Raw genomic sequence first — 17,112 nt, forward strand, 5'->3', positions numbered from 1 at the left:
GCTGCATACGAAGGGGTTTCGTCAGTCGTAAGGCGGAAGTCATTATGCCATTGTATAGATCCATGGTGAGGCCCCACCTGGAATACTGTGTGCAATTCTGGAGGCCGCATTATCGCAAGGATGTGCTGAGACTGGAGTCGGTGCAAAGAATGGCCACCCGGATGGTCTCGGGACTCAAGGATCTACCATACGAAAAACGGCTTGACAAATTACAGCTATACTCGCTCGAGGAGCGCAGAGAGAGGGGGGACATGATCGAGACGTTCAAGTATCTTACGGGCCGCATCGAGGCGGAGGAAGATATCTTCTTTTACAAGGGTCCCACGACAACAAGAGGGCATCCGTTGAAAATCAGGGGCGGGAAACTACGAGGTGACACCAGGAAATTCTTTTTCACTGAAAGAGTGGTTGATCGCTGGAATAGTCTTCCACTACAGGTGATTGAGGCCAGCAGCGTGCCTGATTTTAAGGCCAAATGGGATCGGCACATGGGATCTATTCACAGGGCAAAGGTAGGGGAGGGACATTAAGGTGGGCAGACTAGATGGGCCATGGGCCCTTATCTGCCGTCTATTTCTATGTTTCTATGAGGAGGAGCTGAAAGATGTGATCGACATCCTTATGCAAGTTGTTTGCGATCATGGATTGATCACCTAATGTATGAACTACTGTGTTTATTAACAGAAACAAGATTATCTAGGTAAGAACCTAATCTTTCAGTAAAGCCTTTTTCACATAAATATTTTTGCATTTTTACACACTGAGGTGCTTTGCATGATTTTGCATTTTAGCAACTTATTAATACTAAATTTATATAAACATTTGTACAAAGGGAACATCAGATGAAAGTATCAGGAAGTATACTTTTGCAAAGTGCATTTTTATGAAAATAATACAGGGCATAGGAACTTTATTTTTGAGCATTTCCAGGTATTCTGGCCTTGATTTTATAAAAAGTGCCTAAAGTTAGGTGTCTAGATTGGCGCACCTAACTTAATTTTCTTAATCTGCTTACCGTATTTTTCGCTCTATAAGACAAACCCGACCATAAGACGCACCCACCTATGGAGGAGGAAAACCAAGAAAAAAAATTCCCACCACCCTGCCCTGTACCCCCTCTGGTGATCTAGTGGTAGGCCAGGACAGGGTCTTATAGAGCAAAAAAAACGATAGGCAGTGTAGGCACCCCCCCACCATAGGCAGCACAGGCCCCCTCCCTCCCCCCCGCTGTAAGCCTACCACTTTTTAAGGTACGCATCTACACCAAGGCGCCTACCAGCAATTAGGCATTGTTAGGGGAGGATTCAGGACAGATTTTAGTTGTGGTTTGACTTAGGCACTTACCTTAGGTGCACTTATTTAGGCTTAAATGGCAGTGTGGCCTACTGGCCCTGCTATGCATGATTTTATAAACAGCGTCTAGTGGATGATTGACAATCACATCTAATGGCACCTACTAGTTAGGCACCATTTATAGAATCAGGCCCTTTGTGCTATTCTTGTGAAGCACTCTTTTGCAAAGTCACTTTGCACTTTAGTAATTGGGACCCATTGAAAGGCCATAGTTTGTGTGTTACGAAGTAGATGACGCTACAATAAATGTCAATTGATCATCTTTACTTTTGTTGTCAGTGTGTCAAGGCGCTACTGGTGATGTGAATGGGGCCCAGACTGTGTTCAAGGATGTGCAGAAACTTTTTAAAAGGAAAAACAATCAAATTGAGCAATTTTCAGTTAAAAAGGTTTGTAAAATTTTAAAGGCCTGTACTTTCAGAAGAGTCGAGAATGTATAGAACCTTTTTGAAAAATGAAGTGTTAAGTGGGAGATGCTGTTTTCTTTCAGAGAAACAATTTATGCAGTGCTCTGTCCTTCAGATGTTCTAATGACAATATGCACAATTTGTCCTCTGCAAATAATAGGATCAGCTCATGAGCTGTTTTTTTAACTTGACCCATGTCAATTATCTTGGGGGATTCCAATGCCCTATTCAAATACTCTCTCTATAATCAGTTCATTATTTAAAGTTATTTGTATGGATTATAATGCAAATGAAAACAATGTCTTTTTCCTTTTTCTAGACAGACGCTCTCAGAGCTGCCTAGAACAATAGGAGGAAAAAACCTTGGATCCCCGTTTGCTGCCAGTAATAACTTTGCCAGCAAACTCAAAAGGAAAAAATCCTCATCGGTTAAAAAAACCATCCAACCTCCTATTAATACTTGATATTTACCAATAGTTCAATAGTCCACAACTGACGAAGGCAAGCCCGCATTTTGCTTCATCTTCGGGCAAGAGGGGTTGAGCATTCTCCTGCCGTGAACAATCAGAGGGAGGGGGGACTCGCGGGCGCTATACTTGCTGCGATAAGTATAGTGGCCGCGTCTACTTACAAGGTAGGTCAGCATTTTGCTGGCCTACATTGTAAGTGTCTCCTGCTCTACTAGGGAGTCGCAAAGGGCAGCCTAGGTTCGCCTAAGGCTAGCTTAGGTGGGCTTGCGGGCCTCCCTAAGCTCCTGGAGGCACCTTTAATATAGGCAACCTGCCTGGGGATCATTTTTTTTTTTTTAAACGTGCGTCGCAATTGATTGTTTAGACAGCTGTACGATGCCTAAAGCTGCCTACTATCGGAATGCAGTTTATAGAATCTGGGTTTAAGTGTGCTTCAATAAAATTTAGGCGCCCATCACAAAATCATGCTTTGCTGGTGCTAAGCATTCTAACATTTAGGCGCACCATATTTGTGCTGGGGTTTTCTTCGCCTAAAATTAGGCGTCAATATTGGAGCCTAATGGTACCTAATTCATAAAGAGACACCTAACTCGAAAATAAGCCCATGACTTACTCCCTAAACATGCCCACTTTTAGTGTAAGTGCTTTGGGCTAAGCACCTACTTTTTATAGCATCAAGTTTTTTTAGTTAGGTGCCTAATTTTCAGTTAAGTCCAATTATGAGTTGAGTGACAGTATCAGCACCGATTAAGCCTATTGACCAATTAAGTTAGCTGACAATATTTATTTATTCAATTTTCTATACCGTTCTCCCAAGGGAGCTCAAAATGGTTTACATTAATTTATTTAGGTACTCAAGCATTTTTCCCTGTCTGTCCCGGTGGGCTCACAATCTATCTAATGTACCTGGGCAATGGGGGGATTAAGTGACTTGCACAATGGATAACAACCTCACTGATTGGGAATTGATTGTAGAAAGGCCAAAGAGCCTATCATAATCTTCTTTAGATTAAAGTTCCGGCCTGCCATGAAATGGTAGCACTTATGCTTACTCTATTAGCTAATAAACTTACTATTCCAGTTCACTGTTATCTAATAAAAAGATAACCACGACTGTTGAATCTTTTTACTTATCCTTTAATGCAGTATCACAAACGTGCCCCGACGGGATCCGTTTCGCCAATACAGGCTTTTTCAAGGGTTCAAACAAGGAGCTCTTATTTTCAGCGTCCTCTCTATTTTGGGGCTTGGACGCTGAAAATAAGAGCTCCTTGTTTGAACCCTGTCGGTTACAGAATCCGGATTATTTTAGGCGGGTCTAGGCCCGATTCTGATAGGGAAGCCTGTCCTGGGTATCCTGTACAGAATCCGGGCCTAAGTGTTACATTAATTGTTGCCAATATCAGTGCCTAGTTTTAGATGGACTTTATTGAATCAGGGCTATAGTGCATATATGCTAGTGTTCTAAACATTTACATGTGTAACTGCTGCATAAATGTTAGTGCCAGCTTTAGAAATTACTCCTACCATACTTGGTGCTGAAAGAGATTTAAACACCAAAAGGAAGTGTCATATAGAAATTCATTTTCCTTAACAGAATAATAGGTACTTGGGCAAAGGCAAGATGTGCTATAAAATAGACAAAATTGTATTAAACATTCTATCTGATGTGAATACACACTGTGCTGTTTATTCACCCTTTACAGGCTGACCGATTTAGGAAGCAAATGCCAACCAAAGAGTTGTGTGTGCTGGCAGCCATTGAGGTGCTGTATTTGTGGAAGGCCATTCCAAACTGTTCCCTTCCTAACCTACAACAAATGAGTCAAGGTAAAAGAAAATGGGGTTTTCTTTGATCAGTTCACAGCGGTTCATTTTCTAATCCTTAGATATTCTGTTAGTCATTTAGGCATTAAACCTATGACAGAATTGTTAATTCCTCGTTGAGGTGTATTGTAATGAAATGAAATAATTTTAAGACATTTTAAGTTTCTCAAAATAAAATGCCAAAGCTGAGAGCAAACACTTTTCTCATTCCATTTATAGAAACACATGGTGTGAAGTACTTATTTACATCCATGCCATGAGAAGTAAATAGGGAAATGAGAGCTTGAAGCGCAACAGCTCTAGCAGGAAGTATGTTTTTGAGAGCATTCAATTGGCAACTTTGGCAATCAAAATAATTGAGATCCTTGTCATGATTCTTATTTGACATTCAGAATTTTAGTTAACTGATGAGGTATGTCAATGTTCATTAGCAGGAATCACCTAAGCTAAGTGAGCAAGCGTCTCCTAAGCTAAGTTGACACTTTTACAATTTTTAAATATATAAGAATAGTAAAACAATTATTTAAAAATAAATAAGCATTAAATTACATAAAAATACAAAGGAGGAAGGTTTTTCTGACTGGTGATAACATCATCTCCTAAAAGTCTTTTCCTTCCCCGCTGTACAATCAACTGTATTGTGTAATTTCTATTTACTATATTGTAATTAATAGTACTGTATAATCACTATCTTCTACAAGTTTTAAAAGGTTGTATCTTTTGCCTTGTGCTTTTATTTTGAATCGTGTTTTCTTCTATTTTAATAATTGTTTTATGACTTTGCATTTCTATTCCCTAGTGTAATATTCTTGTGTAAACTGCCATGAACTGATGGTTTGGTGGTATATAAAAATAAATTATTATTATTAACATCGCATATTAAGTAAGGTAGAGGGTGAAAATTTATTATATTATTGGATTCAAAACTATTTTGGTGGAGAACAAAATTTGGTAAGTACTAGCCAACTTTTGAAAGTTAGTAAAGTAGATTCTAAAATGTATGAATGATACTGCTTAAAAAGCAGAGATTTCAATTTGGATTATGGTGGTTTTGTCCACAGCTTGCCATGAAGTAGTTGATCCATCTGTTGTCGGTTTAAGGAACTTGCTTCTTGGTGCTATACACAAATGCTTAGGAAACTCTGAAGATGCTGCCCAGGTAAAATTCTTAAAAGTACAGTAATTGATATGTAAAAATAATATATGTTATACTGGAGGATGGAAAAGGGCAGGCTGCTAGACCCTTACCATAAAGGACTCAGACCTCACACAGAATGCTGTTTATTAGAAATGTAAATCTACTATAATAAAATGCTAAGCACGCAAGCGCACTCTTACCTGCATGATCCGTGATCAGTAGGTCTGTGGCTGGCAGGAGTGCGCATGCGCGCTTACAAAGGACGCATCGGAGCTGGAGGGAAGGGGGGAGGCAAAAAGCTCGAAAGCAGAATAGGACACATCGGAGCCGGAGGGAAGGGGGAAGGCAAAAAGCTTGGCAGCAGAGATGCCACCCCATCTTTATTTACAGCCTCGGCGCTTACATCTGCCCTACACTCGCGGACCTCCACATATTTTCTCCAGATTAAAAATAATACATCGGAGCTGGAGAGAAGGGGGAGGCAAAAAGCTCGGCAGTATAGACGCCACCTGCTCTTTATTTACAGCCTCAGCGCAGCACGTTTTTTTGCAGAACGCTTTTTGCTTCCGGGATGCAAATTTCACAGGTGAACACTCAACCCCTATTTCAACAGCACCACGCAGCAGGAGGAAGGGCAGACCTGTGGAGGCTGTGGACCAGGTGTGTTTGTAGAGGGTCCATCAGGGTGAAGAGCTGGGGAGTGGCTGCCTGCCCAAAGACTCAGTACACTTGCCAGGGAGGAGGTAGGTTGGGGAGGGGTGGGGTTTGAATTGAGGGAAGACTTGTGGGGGCGGTGGACCAGCTGTGTGTGTGGAGGGTCCATCAGGGTAAAGGGCTGGGTAGGGGCAGCCTGTCCAAAGATTTAGTGCAGTGGCCAGGGAGGAGGTAGATGGGGAAATGGGTGCAGTTGGGTGAAGAGGATTAAAGTAATGTGGAGGGGGAGAGTTGCATTAGCGTGGGGAGGGGCAGAGGAGAGATGAGAGAGAAATTGGTCCTGGGGTGTGGTACAAGAGAAAGGGTAAAAAAGGAAGAGAAGCTGAGTGGGGTGGAATATAGGGACAGGAATAATAATAATAATAATAATAATTTATTTCTTATATACCGCTATACCGTGAAGTTCGAAGCGGTTTACAATAAAGATACATTTGACAGTACATGGGATAGAAATGGTTTACAGTAAAGATACGTTTAGTCAGTACATGGGATGCAAGTGGTTTACATTAAAGATTCATTTTGTCAGTACATGGGATACAAGTGGGTTACAGTAAAGATATATGAATGACCTTAGAGGCAATGGAAAGAAGGATAGATAGGAACGGAGCTGGGACTGAAAGGGTGATAAATGCAGTGGACGATCGATGAGGGCCAAAATGGTATAGAGGACTAAGGAAATGGTGATAGATAGCGCTGGGAGCCAATAGAGGAAAGAAAGAAAGACATAAAGACAGACTGGGGCAGGGAGAGAGACAGAAAGAAAGAAAGACTGGGACAGAGAGAGACAGAAAGAAAGAAAGGGGGCAGGGAGAGAGAGAGAAAGAAAAAAAGAAAGAAAAGGGGGCAGGGAGAGAGACAAAAAGAAATTCTAAACATCTATTCTAGCACCCGTTAATGTAACGGGCTTAAACACTAGTTTATTATAAAGTAACTGGCAGCATACAAGAAAGAGCAATAAAAATAAACTGACAGCATTCAATGTCAAACAGGGCAGATATAATCTACACCTGCAGAATGCAGAAAATACCCTGTCTATTCTAATTTTCTTATCTTACAGCAGCTGATATACTTCTTAGCCTTGCATTACAGTCTATTGGAAATTTTCTGATAGGCAGCTGTTATTAGCATAATTGATCCATTGCTAGTCAATTGGCCATAGATCTAATTTACTTCTCCTAATTGGCCATGTCCATACTGATGTCTAAACAATTAGCATTGATGTACATCATTACAGCAAATTAACATTTACATATATTCATTACCAAACTTGGGTGATGGCCTAAAACCACTGAAATTATCTAAACCTCACACCATTCTTTTTGGGGCTTTCCAGAGGAAAAAATAGCCAAGGAGGCAAAAAACTTCAAGCTGTTCTTTCGATATATCAAGGGGAAATGACCCACAAAGGAAACGATGGGGCCATTGAATGACCATGGAATAAAGGGCATACTAAAGGAAGACAAAGCCATTGCAGACAAAATGAACACATTTTTTTGCATCTGTATTTACCGAAGAGGATATACACAACATACAAGAAGCCAACAGGCTATACAAAGGAAACAAAGATGGGAAACTGACAGGGTTGATGGTCAGTCTAGAACAGGGGTGCCCACACTTTTTGGGCTTGCGAGCTACTTTTAAAATGACCAAGTCAAAATGATCTACCAACAATAATTTTTTTTTTTAAACCCCACAAAGCACACTGAAAGGCAGAGTAAATGTTAATTATCATTCATATTCCGGGTTTTTTACAAAGAGGTCAAGGCAGATGACTCTATGCAATGACACCTCAATAACAACCATACAAAAATAGACAAATATAGCCCCTCCCTTTTTATTAAACCACATAGCAGTTTTTAGCGCAGGGAGTTGTGCTGAATGCCCCACACTGCTCTCGACGCTCATAGGCTCCCTGCGCTAAAAAACGCTATTGCAGTTTAGTAAAAGGGAGCCATAGTGCAAAATATAGACAGCAGATATAAATTCTCAAAATAGACACATTTTGATCACTAAATTGAAAATAAAATCATTTTTCCTACTTTTGTTTGGTGATTTCATGAGTCTCTGGTTGCACTTTCTTCTTCTGACTTCTTCTCACTTCACTTTGGCTGCACTTCTTCTGACATCTTCTGACTTCAGCCCACTCCTGCATCCAATATTTCTTTCCTTCTTTCAGCCTTCTTTATGCTTTCTCTCTTCCAGACCTCATTCTCTCCCCCAACTTTTTCTTTCTTTCTCCCTGCCTCCTGTTCTTTCTTTCTCTCTCTCTCTCTTCATGCCCACTTTCTTTCTGTCTCCCTGTTCCCTTTTTCTTTCTGTCTCCCTGCCTGCCCCCTTTGTTTCTTTCTCCCTGCCCTCCCCCAAGCCACTAGGTTTGCCATCGCCATCGGGGAACAGGCCTCCAAGCCACCGCCCCCCAAGCTCTCCATGCAGAAGCCTTACTCTGACCAGCATTCTGCTCCCCTTCAATTCTGATGTCGGAGAGGAAGTTCCGGGCCAGCCAGGCAGCAATTGGCTGGCCCAGAAATTCCTCTCCGATGTCAGAATTGACGTCGGGGAGAGGAATGCTGGTCAGCGTGAGGCTTCTGCAGGCCTAAATCTCCGGACGCCCAGGGCCGAGGAAAAGAAAAAAATCCAGTCTTCCAAGAGAGCCGTTCCAGTCTCTTTTTAGCACGACACTTAGAAGAATGCATAGACACCCCCCCCCCCAATAGGAACCAGCTCAAATTCCCATTTTCAGGCTCAAGACGTCAGAGCAGTAGCAGCAACTCCGGCATTTTGGGGCAGAGCACCTCCTGCTCCCAACTGCCTTTCTCCAGTCTGGCTTGTCGATTCCGCCAGGGGCAGCCGGCGCTCAGCTCTCCAGGGTCGTGACTTTCCTAGACCTCCCTCCCGCCTTCTCCCGAAGGAAGTGACATCATCCCCCAGTCGGAAGACAGGTTCTGGCAGTCGGGCAAGGATGGGCACAGCGAGAATGAGTGTGCGTGAAGTGATGACCAGTGGGAAACCTTGGGGAGAGGAAGGCTGATCGGCCGGTCGATTGGGACAGCAACACGAGTCTATCACGGAACCGGGATGGGCTCTGCGATCGACTCGCGTTGCCTTCCCGATCGACCGGTCGATCGCGATCGACGTATTGGGCACCCCTGGTCTAGAAGATGTATGCAGGCAGATTGATAAGCTTAAAAACGATAAATCCCCAGGACCGGATGGCATCCATCCGAGGGTAATCAAGGAACTGATAGTGGTTATAGCTGAACTGCTTCAACTAATAGCCAATCTGTCGATCAAATCAGGAAGGATTCTGGAAGACTGGAAAGTGGCGAATGTTACGAAGATCTTCAAGAAAGGTTCAAGTGGAGATCCGGGAAACTACAGACCGGTGAGTCTGATGTCGGTACCGGGAAAGATGGTAGAGGCGCTGATAAAGGACTGCATCATTGATAACCTTGACGGACACGATCTGATGAGGGCCAGCCAGCACAGCTTCAGCAAAGGAAGATCTTGCTTGACAAACTTACTTCACTTCTTCGAGGGAGTAAACAGGGTGACCCGGTTGACATTGTATATCTGGATTTTTAGAAGGCGTTTGACAAGGTTCCGCATGAACGACTATTTTGAAAAATTGTGAACCATGGAATTGAGGGTGAAATACTCAAGTGGATTAAAAACTGTTTGGTAGATAGGAAACAGAAAGTGGGGGTAAATGGACAATACTCGGACTGGAAAAACGTCACGAGTGGAGTGCCACAGGGTTCGGTGCTTGGACCCGTGCCCTTCAACATATTTATAAACAACATGGAAATTGGTACGACGAGCGAGTTGATTAAATTTGCAGATGATACAAAGTATTCAGAGTAGTGAAGACACAGAAGGATTGCGAAGACCTGCAACATGACATAAACACGCTCAAGAAATGGGCCACGACATGGCAAATGAAGTTTAAAGTGGATAAGTGCAAGGTGATGCGTGTCAGTAACAAAAATCTTATACACAAATACAGGATGTCCGGTGCAGTACTCAGAGAGACCCCCCCCTCCTCCCAGGAAAGAGACTTGGGAATACTGGTAGACAAGTTAATTAAGCCGTCCGCGCAATGCACGGCAGCGAAAAGGGCGAACAGAATGCTAGCAATGATTAAGAAGGGGGATCACAAACAGATCGGAGAAGGTTATCATGCAGCTGTACCGGGCCATGGTACGCCCCCACCTGGAATACTGCGTCTAGCACTGCTCATCGTACATGAAGAAGGACATAGTACTATTCGAAAGGGTCCAGAGAAGAGTGACCAAAATGGTTAAGGGGCTGGAGGAGTTGCTGTACAGTGAGAGATTAGAGAAATTGGACCTCTCCCTTGAAAAGAGGAGACTGAGAGGGGACATGATTGAAACATTAAAGATAATGAAGGGAATAGACTTAGTAGATAAAGACAGGTTGTTCACCCTCTCCAAGGTAGAGAGTACGAGAGGGCACTTTCTAAAGTTAAGAGGAAAGATTCAGTACAAACGTAAGGAAGTTCTTCTTCACCCAGAGAATAGGCTGTTATAGGGGAAAACACCCTCCAGGGATTCAAGACAAAGTTAGACAAGTTCCTGCTGAACCAGAACGTACGAAGGTAAGGCTAGACTCAGTTAGGACACTGGTCTTTGACCTAAGGGCCGCTGCGTGAGCAGACTGTTGGGCACGATGGACCACTGGTCTGATCCAGAAGTGGCAATTCTTATGTTCTTTATGGCCTACGCCCTTTCCCAAAATGGCCCACACCCTGTCTTGGTTCCGCATTCCTTAGAAGAGCAGTTCGTGGTTTTGCATGGCCTGCTGTCCACATACGGGTCCAAAGTTCTTTATGTTTCCATGAGCCAAGACACAAACAGCTATTTCTGTGCTGTTCTTGAAGATCATGTGATTTGCAAGGAGAAATTACCCTACCTGTGGTTGGCAGTTGTCAGTGAGGCAGGCTTTACAGGGTTTTTTTTTCAACTTCAGGTCACAGATGTCCCTGTTATGGATAGACCTCATGCCTGGTTTATTGTCCATTGCTTTGCCAGTCCATGTCAAACAGGGGATATGGGAGCCAAGTATCACAAAGGCTTGAGGGTCTTATACATCTGTACATCATGGGTGTCTCTTGTCACAGGTTTCTGTACTTTAGCTTGTAGTATTGCAATCCTTCCATGCAGGCTGTGTGTTTTACCTTGATAGAAGAGCAGTTCAAGCTGGAGGAAATTTCCCCATAACACACAAAGACAGCATCTCATTTCAAAGTGTCTGTGAGATGCTTTGTTACAGATGAAGTTACCCAGAAGCCAATTTTACTTGGGTTGACATGTTTTTATGTCAATGGTCATGTCCCCGGGATCTTTGGGGAGGGGGTCCAACCAGGATCCAACTGGGATTCTCCTTCAAGGATCAGAGGGCCAAGAACAAGTTCAGTTCAAATCCCATGGTGGCTCCTTGTTTTCTTGGGCAAGTCTTAACCTTCTATTCAAGTTTTATTAAAATTTGTTATCCTGTTTATCACATTTCTAAGCAGTTTACAATTAAAAAGTCATAAAAAGGGGGATCCAAACTATAGTCGTCACAAGACAGTACTGTAGTTACATTTGGACAGGACTATGATTACTTTGGGTTAAAGAGGTGAAATACAATATTTGATAGGAAAGTAAGATAAAGAAGGTAAGTACAAGGGGGAGAGGTAAATTACATCTGTGTAGAGCAAGATTCAGAATGTTGTAGTTTATAGATCAAACGCGTCCTTGAACAAAAATGTTTTTAGATTTGATTTAAACCTATCAAGATCTTTTTCTTCCCGAAGGTGAATGGGCATTGAATTCCAAAGTTGTGGGGCTGTGATCAAAAATATTGATGAGCGTGTGGTATCATAGATTATTTGTTGAGGTGATGGTAGAACTAAGAGATGTTGATTTTGTGATCAGAGTGTGTAAGGGATAAGTAGTCTGTTTATGAATTCAGGCTTATGATAGTTTTGGGTCTTGTTCGTATTTTTTTTATTTTGTTATGTTTGATTGCTGTGTTTTGTATTATTTGTAATCTTAGTTCTTTCTGGATGATTCCTTTATAAAGCGCATTGCAGTAATCTATTATGAAATAATGAGAGAGTGTACTAGGATGTCCAGGTAAGAAGGTTCTAATAAGTTTGCTATGGAGCAGATCATACGTAGGCAATGGAAGCAATTTTGTACAACTATACTGATCTAATTAAATATTACGCCTAATATTTTTACCGTATTTACTATTTGAAGTGGTGTTAATTTAAGATAGATTGGTGTCAATAGTGAGTAATTGTCTTTACAAGAAAAGAGCATTATTTTAGATTTGGATGTATTAACCGCTAATATGTTATCGTTCAGTCATTGGCTGATCTGTTCTAATTTTTGGTTAATACTTTGGAGAGCCCTGACAGCTCAGATGATGGAAGATTCCCCTGCCATGATCAGCTGTACCAGCAGGCAGGGAGAGCAGGGGCTATTTATTTTTATAGGGCAGGAAAGAAGGAGGAGCAAGCGCCAGGCACAGTCCCTCCTTCCTTGTACCTGCAATTCTCAACACTAATTTGCATGCTTTGTGCTGAGCATCGCTGGTAAAAGAAAAATCGCTGCCACCACGGGTTTTTTTACCGTGGTGTCGGAGCTTTGTATTTCTGGCCCTAAGTATGTACAAGGGAGGGAAGGGAAAGCACACAGCAAGGGTCAGAGAAGAGGAGAGGTATTGACGCCCCCACCAAGATGACGCCTGGGGCGGACTGCCTCCCACCCTCGGCACTTCTAACTACACCACTGACTAACAACCAATGCCAAACTTTACAGTTGGGGGGGGCACTGCAACGGATACCCAGTCCAGGGGCGTTGAACTCCAACTACCATCACCATAAATTGCCTGGAACTCAGAGCCATTCATCTAGCACAGGGGTGCCCACACTTTTTTGGCTTGCGAGCTACTTTTTAAAATGACCAAGTCAAAATGATCTAGCAACAATAAAATTTTAAAAAACACAAAGCACACTGTACGCAGAGAAAATGTTAATAATCATTTGTATTCGGGGTTTTTTTTCAGAGGTCAAGGCAGATGACTAAAATATGCAATGTCACCTCCCCTTTTACTAAACTTCAATAGCGGTTTTTAGCACAGGGAACTGTGCTGAATGCCCCTTGCGGCTCCCGACGCTCATAACCACTATCGCGGTTTAGTAAAAGGGGACCATAGTGCAAAATATAGACAGCAGATATAAAGTCTCAAAACAGACACATTTTGATCACTAAATTGAAAATAAAATCATTTTTCCTATCTTTTTGTCTGGTGATTTCATGAGTCTCTGGTTGCACTTCCTTCTTCTGACTGTAAATCCAATATTTCTTTCTGCCCCCCCCCTTTTCTTTCTGTGTCTCTATCTCTCCCCCCCGCCCCCTCTTTATTTCTGTCTTTCTTTCTCTCTCCCCCTGCCCACCTCTTTATTTCTGTCGTTCTTTCTCTCTCCCACTGCCTGCCTGTCGTTCTTTCTCTCTCCCACTGCCTGCCTGTCTTTCTTTCTCTCTCCCCCTGCCCCCCCAAGCCATCGCGCTGATTTCTTCACTTCCCCGATTTTGTCTCTCTCCCTGCCCCCCTCAAGTGACCACGCTGATTTCTCCCTGCTTCCCTGAGCCAGGCCTGGCGCGTTCAAGCGCCAGACCCACAAGCCTTCACCTCCAACGTCAATTTTAACGTCGGAGAGGAAGTTCCAGGCCAGCCAGGTAGCGCTTGTACGCGCCTGGCCTGGCTCGGGAAGGCAGGAAGAACAAGATCGACCATTTGGGCACCCCTGATCTAGCACTTCAGGCACTAGAGAAGTCTCTGGAAGTCAAGGCAATCACTCTTCTCGGACAATGCGACAGCAGTAGCATATGTCAACAGGCAAGGAGGCACTGGAAGAGCCCTGTTGCACCTAGAAGCTTAACTTTTGTTTTGATGGGCAAAGGCTCACTTGAAGGCTCTCTCAGCTGCGCATGTGGCAGGAGTGGAAAATGTGCAGACCTGCTTTCTCAGTTGGCAGACTCTCAAACCGGCGAAATGATCTCTGTCTGCACAGGCATTCAATGTAGTGCGGCAGCTGGGGCCTTCACCAGTGGATTGGATGGCCTCGGTGGTGAACACTAAGACGCCTCATTTTTACAGGTGAAGATCCAAGCTTGGAAGCAAGGAATTGAATACATTAGGCCAACCGTGGCCAGAGAACAAGCTCTTGTATGTTTTTCCCCCCATGGCTCATGCTTGGTCGAGGTATTCGCAGGATTGTGATCATCCCTGTTTGGTAGTCCTAGTGGTGTCCAATTGGCCTCACAGAACATGGTATGTGGACTTAGCCCGTCTCCAGAGGGACATAAGCCTCAGACTAAGTGGATTTTCTCACTTAATGACCAATTCCTATCAAGAATCCAGAACACTTTGGGCTTACAGCATGGCTCTTGAGTGAGTAGCCCTGACAAGCAAGGGTTATTTGAACATGGTCATTACCACATTACTCAGAGCTAAGAAACCGTCCACAGTGACCTTTTAGCGCTGGTGTGCAATGAAGGATGTAAAGCCCTGGTGAGCTCTAATTTCTGTAGTCCTGAACTTTTTGCAGGAGGGACTTCAGAATGGGGCTTTCATTTGGTTCTCTGAAAGTGCAGTTAGCAGGTCTTTCCTGGTTCCAAGCTTGAGGGGAAAGAGGCTCCTTGACCTCTCACCTGATGTCACCTGGTTCATTAAAGGGGTCTGCAGTTGCGTCCTCCGGCACATTCCCTTTTCCCTTCCTGGAACCTTAACATTGTGTTGCAAGGTCTTAATAATGCTTCATATGAGCCCTTATGGGAGGCTTTCCTTTTGGATTTTGCAGTCAAGACAGTGTTCCTGTTGGTGATTATGTTGGCAAGGCGGGTTTCAGAGTTGCAAGCTCACTCTTGCAGGGAACCATTCCTTAGGATCACAGAAACAGGGCTTTCCTTAAGCATGGTTGTGTCCTTTTTACCAAAAGCAGTCTTGTTCCTCCATGTCAGTCAGGAAGTCTGCCTGTTTTCCTCCCTACAAGGTCTGAGAAAAAATATAAAGCGTTGCATTTTCTGGATGTCAATTGAGTGCTTCTTTGGTACCTCTAAAGTTACCAATGAGTTTCGCCTTTCATATCACCTTTTTGTTCTGACCAGTCATGCCAAGAAAAGGAGGCTGGCATCTAGGGCTTCAATTTCCAGATTGTAAACTGTGGTAAACAGCCACTGATTGTATTGAAAGCACACTCCACTAGAGGGGTTGCTGTGTCGCCTGAGGAGATTTGTAGAGTTGATACATTGTCTACCCTTCATACTTTTACCAGGTTCTATAAGGTAGCTGTAGCAGCCAGGAAAGATGCTGTTTTCAGATCCTCCTTTTTGAAAGTAGGCTCAGCAGGCCTGCCCTAGAATTCTTGGGACTGCTTTAGTACATCCCTAGCATTCAGGACCACTGCAGCATTCAAGAATGCTGCATTTCTGTGAAGATGTGAATAAAGGAGAGCTGGTTGACATAGTGTATGTAGACTTTCAGAATGCTTTTAACAAAGTTAAAAGACACATTGCACTAGAAAGATTAGGTTCTTCTTATCTCAGTAATCTTCTTTCTTGTAGATGTCTAGTAGTCCTGAAGCAGCACCCTGTGCATGGGATTTGCCTGCCTTCTGACTAATGAATAGTCTGGATTTGAAGAATTTTCTGACACTCAGAGGAATTGAGAGGATAAAAAAAAAAAAGATGATGCATAGATAAATCCTCTGGCTTCAGTCTCTGCTTGATAGGCCATGCGAGTAGCAACGAGCTCTATACAGTACATAATTAATGCTGGTTGCACAAGTTTGGATGTTGTTATGTTATTTCCTGTGTCTGTTACAGAGCAGAACAAAATTGTAGTGTCGGTGATTTTTCCCCCTTCCTGTTATGTCTTTTATTACAGTGCTACTTGATTGCTTTTGTACAAACTGAAGGGGCAGGAAAAGCTCCCTGGGAAGGAGGTGGAGTTAGAAACATGATTGGCAGTTCAGATACAAGACCCTAGCATTCAGGACCACTAGACATATCTATTTACAAAGAAGATTACCAAGGTAAAAACCTAATCTTTCTTTCTGGTTGCTGGAAATGCCCGAACGTTGAATATCCAGGTTGAATGCTGACTTGGGCAGTCAAAGCATTGGCCACCATCGGCTGAATATTGGTAGCTAGTGTCTATTTTTTATTTTATGTAATTTAGCCATAGCATTCAAGAAAAGAATATGCTGAAGGTAGATGCACACTTGCACTACTTCTAGACATAATCAAGAATAGTTATGCTATTGCCACTGTCTGAATTCAATCTTTTATGCTTAAAACCTTTTTTAAAAATTGCTTCTTCCAAAAAAATACAATGTATTCCAAATTGAGTGCAGCTTTTATAATACAAAGGACATGGCTGCTTTATTTACCTGTCAAAACTGCTGGATGTTTAGCCAGGCTTCTCTGGAAAAAGCTAAATTTCAAAATGTAAAATTCTTCACTAGTGCCAAAGATTTCTCATGATGGTATTTGGCCTTTATCTGCCATCATGTTTCTATGAAAGTGTGGGACAGGCACATGGGATCTCTTAGGGAGAAGAGGAGATAGTGTATGCTGTGGATGGGCAGACTAGATGGGCCATTTGGCCTTTATCTGCCATCCTATTCTGTTTCTATACTGAAGTCTCAATGGTAGTTATTATCTGAGTACAGGGCCATTGAGACTTATTTTGCAACTATCATCAGTCACATGAAAAAGTATTTCATGCAGCCTGTTTGACATTTTTGTTTGTGTGCATAAGTGGAATAACACAAATAGCCAACTTGCCCAATTTGAAGTAAAACTCTTATTTGCTTAAGCATTTTTCCAGGCAAGTCCTGGTACTTGGTATTTTGACAGTCATATTGCTGGAAATCAAAGGGGCAATGTGTTTAATTTTCAATTAACCAGCTTTTCTCAGAGAACAAGTGCACTAACTGACTCCCCTGATCTGAAGGGACTGTGGCTGTTGGAAGATAAAAAGTTTGTTTCAAAGGCACCAAACAGGAAACTTTGACATTCCAAAATGAGGAAAACAATGTGTGTCTGGGTAATTAATTAAGTTCCAATTAATTGATGTGATTACAACTAAACTGGCATATACTGTTGTAAGTTGGTATATTATAATCTTC

The 17,112-nt window shown here is 42.7% G+C and overlaps 1 protein-coding gene across 2 annotated transcripts in view; it reads left to right on the forward strand.

Moving 5' to 3' along the window:
* TTC39C (tetratricopeptide repeat domain 39C) overlaps positions 1–17,112 on the forward strand; it is a 173,802-nt gene that overhangs the window by 131,623 nt on the left and 25,067 nt on the right. For both annotated transcript variants that reach the window (XM_033933869.1, XM_033933868.1), the window contains 3 exons: positions 1,633–1,742; positions 3,937–4,060; positions 5,119–5,216. In XM_033933869.1, coding sequence (XP_033789760.1) covers positions 1,633–1,742; positions 3,937–4,060; positions 5,119–5,216 — 332 coding nt within the window. The remainder of the gene's footprint in view (positions 1–1,632; positions 1,743–3,936; positions 4,061–5,118; positions 5,217–17,112) is intronic.

This window comes from Geotrypetes seraphini, chromosome 2 (assembly GCF_902459505.1).
Source record: "Geotrypetes seraphini chromosome 2, aGeoSer1.1, whole genome shotgun sequence".
Classification (NCBI taxonomy): domain Eukaryota; kingdom Metazoa; phylum Chordata; class Amphibia; order Gymnophiona; family Dermophiidae; genus Geotrypetes; species Geotrypetes seraphini.